Source organism: Entelurus aequoreus, linkage group LG09 (assembly GCF_033978785.1).
Source record: "Entelurus aequoreus isolate RoL-2023_Sb linkage group LG09, RoL_Eaeq_v1.1, whole genome shotgun sequence".
Lineage (NCBI taxonomy): Eukaryota > Metazoa > Chordata > Actinopteri > Syngnathiformes > Syngnathidae > Entelurus > Entelurus aequoreus.
Genome location: NC_084739.1, coordinates 10904139 through 10921261, shown reverse-complemented (window position 1 = coordinate 10921261; position 17123 = coordinate 10904139). Strand labels below are relative to the sequence as shown.

Here is a 17123-nt window from a genome sequence, read left to right as displayed (position 1 = left end):
CGGTATGATGACGTCTTCGCGTGACGTCACGGATCGTAGCGGACATTTTGGTCTTATTAAGTCGTCTGTTTTCATCGCAAAATTCCACAGTATTCTGGACATCTGTGTTGGTGAATCTTTTGCAATTTGTTCAATGAACAATGGAGACGGCAAAGACGAAAGCTGTAGGTGGGGAGCGGTGTATTAGCAGCCGGCTGCAGCAACACAAACACATAGCCGGCGTTTCATTGTTTACATTCCCGAAAGATGACTGTCAAGCGTTACCATTAGCTTGTGGAGAACTGGGACAACAGAGACTCTTACCAGGAGGACTTTGAGTTGGATACACAGCGGCTTCCAAACATTTGATCGCTTGCCCGTACGTGCGTGCCGCTATGTGCATGTCACGTACGTAACTTTGGGGACTTTGGGGAAATATATGTGCTGTATGAACTTTGGGGAGGTGAACGGTACTTTGGGCTGTGGGATTGAGTGTGTTGTGCGGGTGTTTGATTTGTATTGGTGGGTTATATGGACGGGAGGGGGGAGGTGTTTGTTATGCGGGATTAATTTGTGGCATATTAAATATAAGCCTGGTTGTGTTGTGGCTAATAGAGTATATATATGTCTTGTGTTTATTTACTGTTTTAGTCATTCCCAGCTGAATATCAGGTCCCACCCGCCTCTCACAGCATCTTCCCTATCTGAATCGCTTCCACTGCCCTCTAATCCTTCACTCTCACTTTCCTCACCCATGAATCTTTCATCGTCACGCTACTTCTGGTACAGGCAAGGCTTTTTTATCAGCGACCAAAAGATGCAAACTTTATCGTCGATGTTCTCTACTAAATCCTTTCAGCAAAAATATGGCAATATCGCGAAATGATCAAGTATGACACATAGAATGGATCTGCTATCCCCGTTTAAATAAGAAAATCGCATTTCAGTAGGCCTTTAACTCTCTGGATAATAATGGCGGAACAAACGACATTATGGATCAGTGCATGGTACGAAGCAGATTCTTCATGTTAGAAGGGAGGGGGATGATATTAATGCACCGATATTACCGTATTTTCCGGACCATAGGGCACACCGGATTATAAGGCGCCGTTGTTGGGAGAGTGGCCGTGCCAGCAACCTGAGGGTTCCTGGTTCAATCCCCACCTTCTACCAACCTCGTCACGTCCATTGTGTCCTTGAGCATGGCACTTCACCCTTGCTCCTGATGGGTGGTGGTCAGGGCCTTGCATGGCAGCTCCCGCCATCAGTGTGTGAATGCGTGTGTGAATGGGTGAATGTGGAAATAGTGTCAAAGCACTCTGAGTACCTTGAAGGTAGAAAAGCACTATACAAGTATAACCCATTTACCATTTACCATTTAATGTTTAATTAAAATAAAATTTAAAATTTTAACAAATTTCATTTTTTTTTCAACACATGAAGTACAGAAGTACCAAACATTGGTACTGTTGAGTATCAGTATCGATTCCCAGCTACTCAAATGTGAACGGAAAGGTACTTCAAATATGGTTTTGTTGCCTCCCTGCTTATGTTCGTGGGGGAGAGAAGTTCAGTACAGTTAAAAGGAACTATCCGGAATTCTGGATAAGCCAGGTCAGGCACCACTGTTCTACACTCTATACTCCTGCAGAAGCTTCCGCTCCTCCCTTGGCATTCTGCAAGATTTGTAGCGGGAGTGCGTCTTTGGAATGAATGAAAGATATCACTAATGTAGAATAGAATGCCTTTTATTGTCACGATACACAGGCACAATGAGATTAACCCTGTAAAACCAAAATATAGTAAAACCTAAAAAAAAGAAATATTTGACCTTTTAGATGTTGTTGTGGGAGGCATTTGACTACCACATTCACCCAATGTTGTATAATTGCAACAATTATATAACAAGCTCTAAATGAAATTTGATGTATCTGTTCCACAATAACTACATATGTACATGCTCGAGACATTGTAATAACAACCAAAAAATATATAAAAGACATTTTAATTACTTGAATCTGATGTATCCAGTCCAATGAAACAGATAGATTTTGTTCGAAGGAAACCTTAAGAGGTTGTGTGAGTTCATGGCCAGAAGGCGTGACTTATAAACAAATGTATGATCCAATAGCCTTGTGAGACTGAACAATAGGACCCAATGACTATGTAAATGTGGTTAAAAAATTAAAAAATATATAACAGATTGTTTTTTAGGATGGTTAAAGGTAACGTTGTAGTTTTACAACAAGGGGTGTTACAGGGTTAAAAGCAACTCCAGTATCAGTCTACAAATATGCAAAACATAGGAAGGAAAGAAAATACAAATAGTGCAAAAGGAGGTAAGGTGCACAGTCCAGTCCTGAGAACGAATGTTCTGAATGTGTTGTTTAAATATTATACTATATATACATATATACAGAAGCATTCAGACTGTGGGTGGAAAGTCAAAATTGCACATAGAGAGGTGCTAAACTATAAAATTAGTGCCTATGAGAGTTTGCCGTGTTTATGGTTTTAGGGGAAAAAAACTGTATAGCTGATTGAATGCCTGGTTTGCAATATGTTCTACACTGCTAAAAGTCAGTGTTCAAAACCAAGGGGAAAAAATACAAAAATTTGGGGTATTTTACTTGAACTAAGCAAAATTATCTGCCAATAGAACCAGAAAATTTGGCTTGTCAAGACTTTCCAAAACAAGTAAAATTAGCTAACTTCAATGAACCCCGAAATACCTTAAAATAAGTATATTCTCACTAATAACAAGTGCACTTTTCTTGGTAGAAAAAACAAATATGAGACCTCTTTTCTCAATATGTTGAAATATATTCTTAAATTAAATAAATGCTAGTGCATATATATATATATATATATATATATATATATATATATATATATATATATATATATATATATATATATATATATATATATATATATATATATATATATATATATATATATATATATATATATATATATATATATATTTACAGCCTGGCCCCTGGCCAACTTTTTGGGGATTGTAATTTTAAAGAATGTATCTGAATGTGCATGAACTACTTCTGTTCAAAATTGTTTGAAATCATCAAATGTTTAAATATTAACTGTCAGTTTACTGTACTGTGCCAACTGTACTACTATAAGAGTACATCTTTTCTATTGTTTCATTGAAAATAAAACAGCAAATTCCATTTGGCCGTCATCTGTTTTAATTATGACACAATTGTGTCAAAGTCATGATTTTTTATTTTTTTTTTCATGCTTGAAATAAGAAATTATTACTTTTAAAAAAAGTAGTTTTATACTTGTGAGTGTTGATGACACAGCTTTGCAACAGTTGATATTCTAGTTTCAAGCATGTTTTACTCAATATAGGTCATCAAATCTCAGCAACAAGCTGTAATATCTTACTGAGATCATTTAGTTAAAACAAGTAAAACACTCTAACATAAAATCTGCTTAGTGAGAAGATTGATCTTATCAGACAGAAAATAAGCAGATATCACCCTTATTTGAGATATTTAATCTTACTTAGATTTCAGTTTTTGCAGTGTACTTCATCCCGAATACGTCGAATAGGGGTTGAGGGAAGCAATCGGCCAAAAATGAGCACAATGTGTCCGTCATGTCCTCATGTGTCATGTCTTTTTATTTTTTCGGACTATAATGTGCAATAATGTTATTAGTGTATATGTATATGTTTGCATATGAATGGATATGTGCATGTGTGTGGATATATACATATATATATATATATATACAGATACATATTTAATCTTTTTTATCTTTTTTTAATATTTATATTACAAAATTATTGTGTATGCACCTTAAGGGATCTGCTCCAATTTCGTTGTTCTTTGAACCTGTTCACCGTAATAATGACAATAAAACTCTATTCTAAAAAAAAAACAGCGCTGATATCGATACTTGTGTACGCTCCAAATCTGGCCCTTGAAGGCACCACGACCAGGAGCTACAGTACACTGCAAAAACTGAAATCTAAGTAGGATTAAATATCTCAAATAAGGGTGATATTTGCTTATTTTTTGTCTGATGAGATAATTCTTCTTACTAAGCAGATTTTATGTTAGAGTGTTTTACTTGTTTTAAGTGTTTTGGTCCTAAATTATCTCAGTAAGATATTACAGCTTGTTGCTGAGATTTGATGACCTATATTGAGTAAAACATGCTTGAAACTAGAATATCAAGCTGTGTCATCAACACTCACAAGTATAAAACTACTTTTTTAAAGTAATCATTTCTTATTTCAGGCAGGAAAAAAAAAATTGTGATGGCGAGCGCATATCATTATGTCAAGATAATGGCACTAGCATTTACTTCATTTAAGAATATTTTTCAACATATTGAGCAAAAAGGTCTTCTTTTTTTTTTCTTCTACCAAGCAAAGCGCACTTGTTATTAGTAAAAATATACTTATTTTAAGGTATTTTGGGGTTCGTTGAGGTTAGCTAATTTTACTTGTTTTGGAAAGTCTTGACAAGCCAAAGTGTCTTGTTCTATTGGCAGATAAATTTGCTTAGTTCAAATAAAATACCCCTAATTTTTTTCATTTTTTTAAATTGTTTTTGAACACTGACTTTTTGCAATGTGCACTTTTTTTTTTTTTTAAATATTTTTACACAGACTCCAGGCTTTCAGTTGGCCAAATCCCAGGAGGCTTTGTGAGATAAGCGCATGTTTTTTTGAGCAAAGGAGTGAGAGTGATGGCACGAGGAGCAGCGGCAGTAAATTGCAAGGAAACAACCCAGCATGCTCCCTTTTTTAAAAGAAAAAAAATATATATCCACCTCTCACCCCATCATCATATGATAGGTGTATGGTAATTGATGGATTTACCTTCAGTGCAAATATATACTTGTAAAGGGAGAAAGTGTGCCCGGCGATTACGTGCACAGCCTTTCATTCTGCCGGCGGGAAATGGAGAGCCATTGTTTAACGCCGCTATTTCCCCCCCCGAACATATTACCCTTCCCTCTTTCTCTTTTTCCGGGCTACTACCAGACACATATTGCCTGTCCGCCGGGAAAGCAGAATGGAGTGAGGACGGGGCGCAGAGGGCAAGCATATGCATTTCCTCACACAGTCCCACTCTATATAAACAAATGAGCCCGTGCTTCTGCGGGGCGGCTCTACCGATCTCTGACCCCATCACCCGTACATCGCCCAGTCCTACCAGGAACTAAGTAATCTAGGAAAGAAACCGGAAGTTAGCCAGGCTACCAGGAACTAAGTAAACTAGCAAAGAAACGGGAAGTTAACCAGGCTACTAGCTACCAGGAATTTAGCCAGGCTACCAGGTAGTTAATAAGGCTACCAAAAACTAAGGAAACTAGGAATGAAACTGTGACGGTCTCAAGCCGTCGTGTGGGTTCCAAGGACCACCATGGACAGACATTCTGCGAGCAGGTGTAGACTTCTTTATTTTTCAATAAGAAAAAGTCTCTTGCGGGTTGCTTTTCAGCTCTGCCGCTTTCACTGCTCGCTCCTCGGTTCGCTTTTCAGCCTTCCGCGTCGTCTGCGTCTGCCTCTCGCTCTCTGTTCGCTCTCCAACTCCTTCTGCCCCGTCGTTCTCGGCTGCCGCCCTTTTACACACTGAGAGGGGATTACTCAACCAGGATGTTAGCCAGGCTACCAGAAATAAGTTAGCCAGGCTAACAGGAACTCAGTAAACTTGCAAAGAAACGGGAAGTTAGCCAGGCTTCTAGCTGCCAGTAGAAAGTTAGCTAGGCAACCAGGAGGACGTTCGTCAGGCAACCACGAAACTAAGTCATCCAGGAAAGAAATTAAAGTTAACCAGGCTACTAGCTACCAGGAATTTAGCCATGCTACCAGGTAGTTAATAAGGCTACCAAAAACTAAGTTAAACTAGGAATGAAACCTATGTTAGCCAGGCTACTAGCTACCCGGAATTTAGCCAGGCTACCAGAAATAAGTTTGCCAGGCTAACAGGAACTCAGTAAACTAGCAAAGAAACGGGAAGTTAGCCAGGCTTCTAGCTACCAGTAGAAAGTTAGTTAGGCTAGGACGTTCGTCAGGCAACCAGGAACTAAGTCATCCAGGAAATAAATTAAAGTTAACCAGGCTGCCAGCTACCAGGAATTTAGCCAGGCTACCAGGTAGTTAATAAGGCTACCAAAAACTAAGGAAACTAGGAATGAAACTGTGACGGTCTCAAGCCGTCGTGTGGGTTCCAAGGACCACCATGGACAGACATTCTGCGAGCAGGTGTAGACTTCTTTATTTTTCAATAAAAAAAGTCTCTTGCGGGTTGCTTTCCAGCTCTGCCGCTTTCACTGCTCGCTCCTCGGTTCGCTTTTCAGCCTTCCGCGTCGTCTGCCTCTCGCTCTCTGTTCGCTCTCCAACTCCTTCTGCCCCGTCGTTCTCGGCTGCCGCCCTTTTACACACTGAGAGGGGATTACTCAACCAGGATGTTAGCCAGGCTACCAGAAATAAGTTAGCCAGGCTAACAGGAACTCAGTAAACTTGCAAAGAAACGGGAAGTTAGCCAGGCTTCTAGCTGCCAGTAAAAAGTTAGCTAGGCAACCAGGAGGACGTTCGTCAGGCAACCACGAAACTAAGTCATCCAGGAAAGAAATTAAAGTTAACCAGGCTACTAGCTACCAGGAATTTAGCCATGCTACCAGGTAGTTAATAAGGCTACCAAAAACTAAGTTAAACTAGGAATGAAACCTATGTTAGCCAGGCTACTAGCTACCAGGAATTTAGCCAGGCTACCAGAAATAAGTTTGCCAGGCTAACAGGAACTCAGTAAACTAGCAAAGAAACGGGAAGTTAGCCAGGCTTCTAGCTACCAGTAGAAAGTTAGTTAGGCTAGGACGTTCGTCAGGCAACCAGGAACTAAGTCATCCAGGAAATAAATTAAAGTTAACCAGGCTACCAGCTACCAGGAATTTAGCCAGGCTACCAGGTAGTTAATAAGGCTACCAAAAACTAAGGAAACTAGGAATTAAACTGTGACGGTCTCAAGCCGTCGTGTGGGTTCCAAGGACCACCATGGACAGACATTCTGCGAGCAGGTGTAGACTTCTTTATTTTTCAATAAGAAAAAGTCTCTTGCGGGTTGCTTTCCAGCTCTGCCGCTTTCACTGCTCGCTCCTCGGTTCGCTTTTCAGCCTTCCGCGTCGTCTGCGTCTGCCTCTCGCTCTCTGTTCGCTCTCCAACTCCTTCTGCCCCGTCGTTCTCGGCCGCCGCCCTTTTACACACTGAGAGGGGATTACTCAACCAGGATGTTAGCCAGGCTACCAGAAATAAGTTAGCCAGGCTAACAGGAACTCAGTAAACTTGCAAAGAAACGGGAAGTTAGCCAGGCTTCTAGCTGCCAGTAGAAAGTTAGCTAGGCAACCAGGAGGACGTTCGTCAGGCAACCACGAAACTAAGTCATCCAGGAAATAAATTAAAGTTAACCAGGCTACTAGCTACCAGGTATTTAGCCATGCTACCAGGTAGTTAATAAGGCTACCAAAAACTAAGTTAAACTAGGAATGAAACCTATGTTAGCCAGGCTACTAGCTACCCGGAATTGAGCCAGGCTACCAGAAATAAGTTAGCCAGGCTAACAGGAATTCAGTAAACTAGCAAAGAAACGGGAAGTTAGCCAGGCTTCTAGCTACCAGTAGAAAGTTAGTTAGGCTAGGACGTTCGTCAGGCAACCAGGAACTAAGTCATCCAGGAAATAAATTAAAGTTAACCAGGCTACCAGCTACCAGGAATTTAGCCAGGCTACCAGGTAGTTAATAAGGCTACCAAAAACTAAGGAAACTAGGAATGAAACTGTGACGGTCTCAAGCTGTCGTGTGGGTTCCAAGGACCACCAAGGACAGACATTCTGCGAGCAGGTGTAGACTTCTTTATTTTTCAATAAGAAAAAGTCTCTTGCGGGTTGCTTTCCAGCTCTGCCGCTTTCACTGCTCGCTCCTCGGTTCGCTTTTCAGCCTTCCGCGTCGTCTGCGTCTGCCTCTCGCTCTCTGTTCGCTCTCCAACTCCTTCTGCCCCGTCGTTCTCGGCTGCCGCCCTTTTACACACTGAGAGGGGATTACTCAACCAGGATGTTAGCCAGGCTACCAGAAATAAGTTAGCCAGGCTAACAGGAACTCAGTAAACTTGCAAAGAAACGGGAAGTTAGCCAGGCTTCTAGCTGCCAGTAGAAAGCTAGCTAGGCAACCAGGAGGACGTTCGTCAGGCAACCACGAAACTAAGTCATCCAGGAAAGAAATTAAAGTTAACCAGGCTACTAGCTACCAGGAATTTAGCCATGCTACCAGGTAGTTAATAAGGCTACCAAAAACTAAGTTAAACTAGGAATGAAACCTATGTTAGCCAGGCTACTAGCTACCCGGAATTTAGCCAGGCTACCAGAAATAAGTTTGCCAGGCTAACAGGAACTCAGTAAACTAGCAAAGAAACGGGAAGTTAGCCAGGCTTCTAGCTACCAGTAGAAAGTTAGTTAGGCTAGGACGTTCGTCAGGCAACCAGGAACTAAGTCATCCAGGAAATAAATTAAAGTTAACCAGGCTACCAGCTACCAGGAATTTAGCCAGGCTACCAGGTAGTTAATAAGGCTACCAAAAACTAAGGAAACTAGGAATGAAACTGTGACGGTCTCAAGCTGTCGTGTGGGTTCCAAGGACCACCAAGGACAGACATTCTGCGAGCAGGTGTAGACTTCTTTATTTTTCAATAAGAAAAAGTCTCTTGCGGGTTGCTTTCCAGCTCTGCCGCTTTCACTGCTCGCTCCTCGGTTCGCTTTTCAGCCTTCCGCGTCATCTGCGTCTGCCTCTCGCTCTCTGTTCGCTCTCCAACTCCTTCTGCCCCGTCGTTCTCGGCTGCCGCCCTTTTACACACTGAGAGGGGATTACTCAACCAGGATGTTAGCCAGGCTACCAGAAATAAGTTAGCCAGGCTAACAGGAACTCAGTAAACTTGCAAAGAAACGGGAAGTTAGCCAGGCTTCTAGCTGCCAGTAGAAAGTTAGCTAGGCAACCAGGAGGACGTTCGTCAGGCAACCACGAAACTAAGTCATCCAGGAAATAAATTTAAGTTAACCAGGCTACTAGCTACCAGGAATTTAGCCATGCTACCAGGTAGTTAATAAGGCTACCAAAAACTAAGTTAAACTAGGAATGAAACCTAAAGTTAGCCAGGCTACTAGCTACCAGGAATTTAGCCAGGCTACCAGAAATAAGTTTGCCAGGCTAACAGGAACTCAGTAAACTAGCAAAGAAACGGGAAGTTAGCCAGGCTTCTAGCTACCAGTAGAAAGTTAGTTAGGCTAGGACGTTCGTCAGGCAACCAGGAACTAAGTCATCCAGAAAAGAAATTAAAGTTAACCAGGCTACTAGCTACCAGGAATTTAGCCAGGCTACCAGGTAATTAATAAGGCTACTAAAAACTAAGTTAAAAACTAGGAATGAAATCTAAAGTTAGCCAGGCTACTAGCTACCAGGATGTTAGCCAGGCTAACACCAACTCAGTAAACTAGCAAAGAAACGGGAAGTTAGCCAGGCTTCTAGCTACCAGTAGAAGGTTAGTTAGGCTAGGACGTTCGTCAGGCAACCAGGAACTAAGTCATCCAGGAAAGAAATTAAAGTTAACCAGGCTACTAACTACCAGGAATTTAACCAGGCTACCAGGTAGTTAATAAGGCGACCAAAAACTAAGTTAAACTAGGAATGAAACCTAAAGTTAGCCAGGCTACTAGCTACCAGGATGTTAGCCAGGCTACCAGGAAGTAAGTAAACTAGCAAAGAAACGGGAAGTTAGCCAGGCTTCTAGCTACCAGTAGAAAGTTAGCTAGGCTAGGACGTTCGTCAGGCAACCAGAACCTAAGTCATGCAGGAAAGAAATTAAAGTTAACCAGGCTACTAGCTACCAGGAATTTAGCCAGGCTACCAGGTAGTTAATAAGGCTACCAAAAACTAAGTTAAACTAGGAATGAAACCTAAAGTTAGTCAGTCTACTAGCTACCAGGAATTTAGCCAGGCTACCAGAAATAATTTTGCCAGGCTAACAGGAACTAAGTAAACTAGGAAAGAAACGGGAAATTAGCCAGGTTTCTAGCTACCAGTAGAAAGTTAGCTAGGCTACCAGGAGGACTTTCGTCGGGCAACCACGAAACTAAGTCATCCAGGAAATAAATTAAAGTTAACGAGGCTACTAGCTACCAAGAATTTAGCCAGGCTACCAGGTAGTTAATAAGGCTACCAAAAACTAAGTAAACTAGGACTGAAACCTAAAGTTAGCCAGGCTACTAGCTACCAGGATGTTAGCCAGGCTACCAGAAAGAAGTTAGCCAGGCTGACAGGAACTAAACAAGTTAGGAAGGTAGCCAAGTTACCAGGAACTAAGCAAGCCAGCTAGGCTACCAGTTACCAGGGAGTAAGCCAGGCTGCCAGGAGGAAGTCAACCAGGCGCTCAGGAACTAATTAACCAAGTAATAAACCTGAAATTAGACAGGCTACCAGGAACTAAGTAATCTAGGATAGAAACCGAAAGTTAGCCAGGCTATTAGCTACCAGGAAGTTAGTAAGGCGACCAGAAGGAAGTTAGCCAGGCTACCAGGAAGTGAGTAAGGCTGGCGTGGCGCCGTTGGGAGAGAAGCCGTGCCAGCAACCTGAGGGTTCTAGGTTCGATCCCCACCTTCTACCAACCTCACACGTCTGTTGTGTCCTTGAGCAAGACACTTCACCCTTGCTCCTGATGGGTGCTGGTAGCACCATTCATGGCAGCTCCCGCCATCAGTGTGTGAATGTGTGTGTGAATGGGTGAATGTGGAACTAGTGTCCAGGTAGAAAAGCGCTATACAAGTATAACCCATTTACCATTTATCACCCCGGCGAGGGGGTCCAAACAGCCCATAGCCGCCGATCTACATTTTGAATTGAATTGAATTATATTTATATAGCGCTTTTCTCTATTGACTCAAAGCACTTTACATAGTGAAACCCAATATCTAAGTTACATTTTTAAACCAGTGTGGGTGGCACCGGGAGCAGGTGGGTAAAGTGTCTTGCCCAAGGACACAACGGCAGTGACTAGGTTGGCAGAAGCAGGGATCGAACCTGGAACCCTCAAGTTGCTGGCACGGCCACCCCACATTTCTGCCAGTGGGTGCTTGAAAATGATTCATTAGTATCGCGGTACTATACTAATACCGGTATACCGTACAACCCTAAATCATAGTAGTAGCGACTAGATACGCTATTGTACTTGGTATCATTACAGTGGATGTTAGGTGTAGATTCACCAATGGCGTTTGTTTATATTGTAGCGTTCCGGAATAGTTGGCGCTGCAGGGAATTCTGGGATTTTTTTGTTCTCTGTAGTGTTTATGTTGTGTTGCGGTGCAAATGTTCTTCCAAAATGTGTTTGTCGTTGTTGTTTAGTGTGGTTTCAGTATATGGCACATATTTATGACAGTGTTGGCATTGTTCATACCGCCACCACCCTTAGTGTGCCATGTATGGCTATTGACTAAGTATGCATTCATTTGCTAGTTTGCAATGTGTACAAAGTCAAGATGATGGTGTCATGGTTGGTTTGGATTTGTTAATTATAGGCTATATCAGTGTTTTTCAACCTTTTTTGAGGCAAGGCACATTTTTTTCATTAAAAAATCCAAAGGCACAACACCAGCAGGAATTGTTAAACAATGAAACTCCTCCAGGTCGTCGCGCCTTATTCTGAGTTTGTTGGTGTTTTCCTTGTGTGTAGTGCTTTAGTTCTTGTCTTGCGCTGTTATTTTGGTGGCCCTTCCTGTTTTGTTGGTGTTTTCCTTTCCTTGCTTTCCTTTCCTTGTCTTCCTTTGGGCGCTATACCGCGCACCTGCTTTGTGTTAGCAAGCAAGGCTATCCTTCTTTTGTGTGGACATTGTTGATTGTCATGTCATGTACGGATGTACTTTGTGGACGCCGTAAGTTTTTGCTGTCGTCCAGCATTCTGTTCCTGTTTACTTTTGTAGCCAGTTCAGTTTTACTTCCGTTTTGCATTACCATTGCCTTTTCCTTTTCCTTTCCCTTCCCCTTTGGTTAATTTTTTGGTTTCAGCATTACATACCTTTTTACCTGCACGCTGCCTCCCATTGTGGTCCGCATATTGGGATCAAAACAAACTGTCCTCGCCTCACCCGACACATTCCGACTTTTACAAAGTAATTAACTACCTGCTGCTGTACGGATGTACTTTGTGGACGCCGTAAGTTTTTGCTGTCGTCCAGCATTCTGTTCCTGTTTACTTTTGTAGCCAGTTCAGTTTTACTTCCGTTTTGCATTACCATTGCCTTTTCCTTTTCCTTTCCCTTTCCCTTTTGTTAATGTTTTGGTTTCAGCATTACATACCTTTTTACCTGCACGCTGCCTCCCGCTGTGGTCCGCATATTGGGATCACAGCAAACCATCCTCGTCTCACCCGACACATTCCGACTTTTACAAAGTAATTACCTACCTGCTGCCACCTACTGACTGACTGATTTGATTGATTGAAACTTTTATTAGTAGATTGTACAGTACAGTACATATTCCGTACAATTGACCACTAAATGGTAACACCCGAATACGTTTTTCAACTTGTTTAAGTCGGGGTCCACGTTAATCAATTCATGGAGTATTACGTGGTTACCCTGCCGAGTTTTACACAACGGCACATTATTGGCAGATTATAATTATTGATTTGCAAAAAATATTTTTTGGACCAATTAGGTGAAGTTGCATAATTTTGCACGACACACCAGGCTATATAATAATAATAATATATTTTATTTGTAAAAAGCACTTTAAATTGAGTAAACAACTTCAAAGTGCTACAGTGTATTAAAAAAATAAAAATAAAAAGATAATAAAAAATAAATAAAAATAAAAACTAGAACAGCCTAATAGCTAGAACTAGTATGCATGTATCTAAAAAAAAAAAAAAAGTTTTTTTTTTAAAATAAGGGTTTTTAAGCCTTTTTTAAAAGCATCCACAGTCTGTGGTGCCCTCAGGTGGTCAGGGAGAGCGTTCCACAGACTGGGAGCGGCGGAGCAGAAAGCCCGGTCTCCCGTTGTTCGTAGCTTTGTCCTCGGAGGTTGGAGGAGGTTAGCCTGTCCGGAGCGGAGGTGTCGTGTGGAGGATTTGGGGGTGAGCAGTTCTTTTGAGGTAGAGGGGGGGCATTACCATGGAGGCACTGGTGGGTTAGTAGGGAGACTTTGTATTCAATCCTGAGTGGAACAGGAAGCCAGTGAAGGGATTTGAGAATTGGTGTGATCTGGTCATATTTCCGCACTCTCCTCAGGATCCTAGCAGCACTATCTCACAGCACACCAGTGGTTGAAAAACACCGGGCTATACGATCTGTGACTGTATCGCAGATACTCGCCACAAAATTAACAAGATTGATTTTTCGAAAATCACTTTAAAGATTGAAAGTTGCCATCAATCCCACGTGGGTGCTCGGGCGTGCAGAACAAAACTAAAACTGAACTGGCTACAAAGTCAACAAAAACAGAATGCTGGACGACAGCAAAGACTTACAGCGTGTGGAGCAGACAGCGTCCACAAAGTACATCCGAACATGACATGACAATCAACAATGTCCCCACAAAGAAGAAAAAAAACCAACTGAAATATTCTTGATTGCTAAAACAAAGTAGATGCGGGAAATATCCCTCAAAGGAAGACATGAAACTGTTACAGGAAAATACCAAAAAAGGAGAAAAAGCCACCAAAATAGGAGCACAAGACAAGAGTAAAATAAAGGAAGACATGAAACTGCTACAGGAAAACACCAAAAAAAAGAGAAAAAGCCACCAAAATAGGAGCGCAAGACAGAGTAACCGTGTAATACTCTTCCATATCAGTAGGTGGCAACCGGTAGCTTATTGCTTTGTAGATGTTGTAAACAGCGGGAGGCAGGGTGCAGGTAAAAAGGTGTCTAATGCTTAAACCAAAAATAAACAAAAGCTGAGTGCCCCTAAGAAAAGGCATTGAAACTTAGGGAAGGCTATGCAGAACGAAACTAAAACTGAACAAGGTAAACAAAAACACAATGCTGGACGACAGCAAAGACTTACTGTGGAGCAAAGACGGCTTCCACAAAGTACATCCCAACATGACATGACAATCAACAATGTCTCCAAAAAGAAGAAAAAAAAACAGCTGAAATATTCTTGATTGCTAAAACAAAGTAGATGCGGGAAATATCCCTCAAAGGAAGACGTAAAAATACCAAAAAAGGAGAAAAAGCCACCAATATAGGAGCGCAAGACAAGAACTAAAACACTACACACAGGAAAACAGCAAAAAAAACTCCAAATAAGTCACGGCGTGATGTGACAGATGGTGACAGTACACCTACTTTGAGACAAGAGCTATATTGATGCATGCTTGGTTGTCAACCGAGTTTCGTTTTTTTTTTTAATGATTCCTGCTGGTGGTGCGCCTCCGGATTTTTTCAACGCAACAAAAAAAGGTCGAAAAACACTGGGCCTATGAAACAGCCACACTCATCAAGTCTGGGCGAGAGGAAAAAACAAAAAAAACGAGTAAAACCTTCCAGACCCCCTCCGCTGTACGGCGTTCTCCTTTCCTACCCCCGTCGCCAATAGCGGATGAGGGCTTTAGCTCCCGTACAAATCTGTCATTCTAAATTTGCGGCAGATTATGTTCTCTCCTGGGCGAGACGGCGGTGATATATGATATGCAAGGCCGCTATTGATTGCCCGATCCGCCAGCGGAGGAGGGAAGGCGAAATGAACTTGGAATGAACACCATGCCTCAACTCATTGTGCGTATAATACTCTACTTAATCCCACATTTTTTTCTGTGCTATGGAATTCAATTGATCAATCATGTTCCGCTGATGGCACCATTTCAGGGGCGTTATTGCCATTCTGCTCGGCTGCTTGACCTTTTTTCAACGGCTGAGGCCAGAGGATGAACCTGACTCGCGCGGGAGGAATAGATCCACGGGGGGAATGGAATAGAGAACGGCAATTGGGGTGCGCGCCTGTGTGTGTGTGTGTGTGTGTGTGTGGACGGAATAGAGTGTGTGATGGCTGTGTTTTACGGGCAAAATACAGTAGATTGACTTATGTTTGGTGGGAGAATGTTTTTTTTTTTTTTTTTAAGAGATGTCCGATAATGGCTTTTTCTTGCCGATATTCCGATATTGTCCAACTCTTAATTACCGATTCCGATATCAACCGATACCGATATATACAGTCGTGGAATTAACACATTATTATGCCTAATTTTGTTGTGATGCCCCGCTGGATGCATTAAACAATGTAACCAGGTTTTACCAAAATAAATCAACTCAAGTTATGGAAAAAAAAAAAAAATGCCAACATGGCACTGCCATATTTATTATTGAAGTCACAAAGTGCATTATTTTTTTTAACATGCTGTAAAACAGCAGCTTGGAATTTGGGACATGCTCTCCCTTAGAAAACATGAGGAGGTTGAGGTGGGCGGGGTTGGGGGGGTGGGGGGGGTATATTGTAGTGCAGTGGTCCCCAACCACCGGTACCGGTCCGTGGACCGATTGGTACCGGGCCGCGGCCGCACAAGAAATTAAAAAAAATAAAAAATAAAAAATAAAAAATAAAAAAAAATTTAATTTTTTTAAAATTAAATCAACATAAAAAACACAATATATACATTATATATCAATATAAATCAATACAGTCTACAGGTATACAGTCCGTAAGCACACATGATTGTATTTCTTTATGAAAAAAAAAAAAAAAAAAAAAAAAAAAAAATTTTTACTACCCCCCCCGGTCTGTGGGACAAATTTTCAAGCATTGACCGGTCCGCAAGTACAAAAAGGTTGGGGACCACTGTTGTAGCGTCCCGGAAGAGTTAGTGCTGCAAGGGGTTCTGGGTATTTGTTCTGTTGTGTTTATGTTGTGTGACGGTGCGGATGTTCTCCCGAAATGTGTTTGTCATTCTTGTTTGGTGTGGGTTCATAGTGTGGCGCATATTTGTAACAGTGGTAAAGTTGTTTATACGGCCACCCTCAGTGGGACCTGTATGGCTGTTGACCAAGTATGCGTTGCATTCACTTGTGTGTGTGAAAAGCCGTAGATATTATGTGAAAGGCAGTGCTTTTAAGGTGTGTTTATAGTTTGTATTGTTTTATTTTGTTTTATTTTATACATATATATATATAGTCTATATCAGGGGTCCCCAAACTTTTTGACTTGTGGGCCACATTGGGTTAAAAAAATTTGGCCGGGGGCTGGGCTGTATATATATATATATATATATATATATATATATATATATATATATATATATATATATATATATATATATATATATATATATATATATATATATATATATATATATATATATATATATATATATATATATATATATATATATATATATATATATATATATATACTTATATATATATATATATATATATATATATATATATATATATATATATATATATATATATATATATATATATATATATATATATATATATATATATATATATATATATATATATATATATATATATATATATATATATATATATATGTATATATATATATATATATATATTTATTATAACACTTATATAAGACTTTTAAAGTCATTTTGATAGTAGGCTAAAATAGCTAATATAGACACTTACATCATGTGTTTCCGTCATTATAACACTTATATAAGACGTTTAAAGTCATTTTGATAGTAGGCTAATATAGCTAACATAGACTCTTACATCATGTGTTGCCTTCATTATAACACTTATATAAGACTTTTAATTTGTTGAGAGTCCAGACAGATTCTTTTGGGGGTATTTTTGGTGCAATATGGCTCTTCCAACACTATTTGTATGTTTCTGGCTTAGGAATTCCCAATTTTGTACTGACGTCAAACAATTCCTTCTCCTTCCGACTTCAGGTGGCTCAGACGGTTCGATCCCAGGCAGCGATTCTCAAGGCAGCGTGGAGAGTTTAAGGAAACACCTGCGGGCGGACGCCTTCACCCAGCAGCAGTTGGAGGCCCTGGACCGCGTGTTTGAGCGCCCGTCCTACCCGGATGTCTTCCCCACCTCCGAACACATCAAACCCGAGCAGGTAGGCCGCAGAGAGACGTCGCCGTTTAGT

At 40.9% G+C, this 17123-nt stretch overlaps 1 protein-coding gene across 8 annotated transcripts in view; it reads left to right on the top strand.

Annotated features, from left to right (window-relative positions):
- Nucleotides 1-17123, top strand: part of pax2a (paired box 2a) — a 123778-nt gene that overhangs the window by 49268 nt on the left and 57387 nt on the right. For all 8 annotated transcript variants that reach the window (XM_062058048.1, XM_062058050.1, XM_062058046.1 and 5 more), the window contains one exon: nucleotides 16918-17093. In XM_062058048.1, the coding sequence (XP_061914032.1) occupies nucleotides 16918-17093 (176 nt within the window). The remainder of the gene's footprint in view (nucleotides 1-16917; nucleotides 17094-17123) is intronic.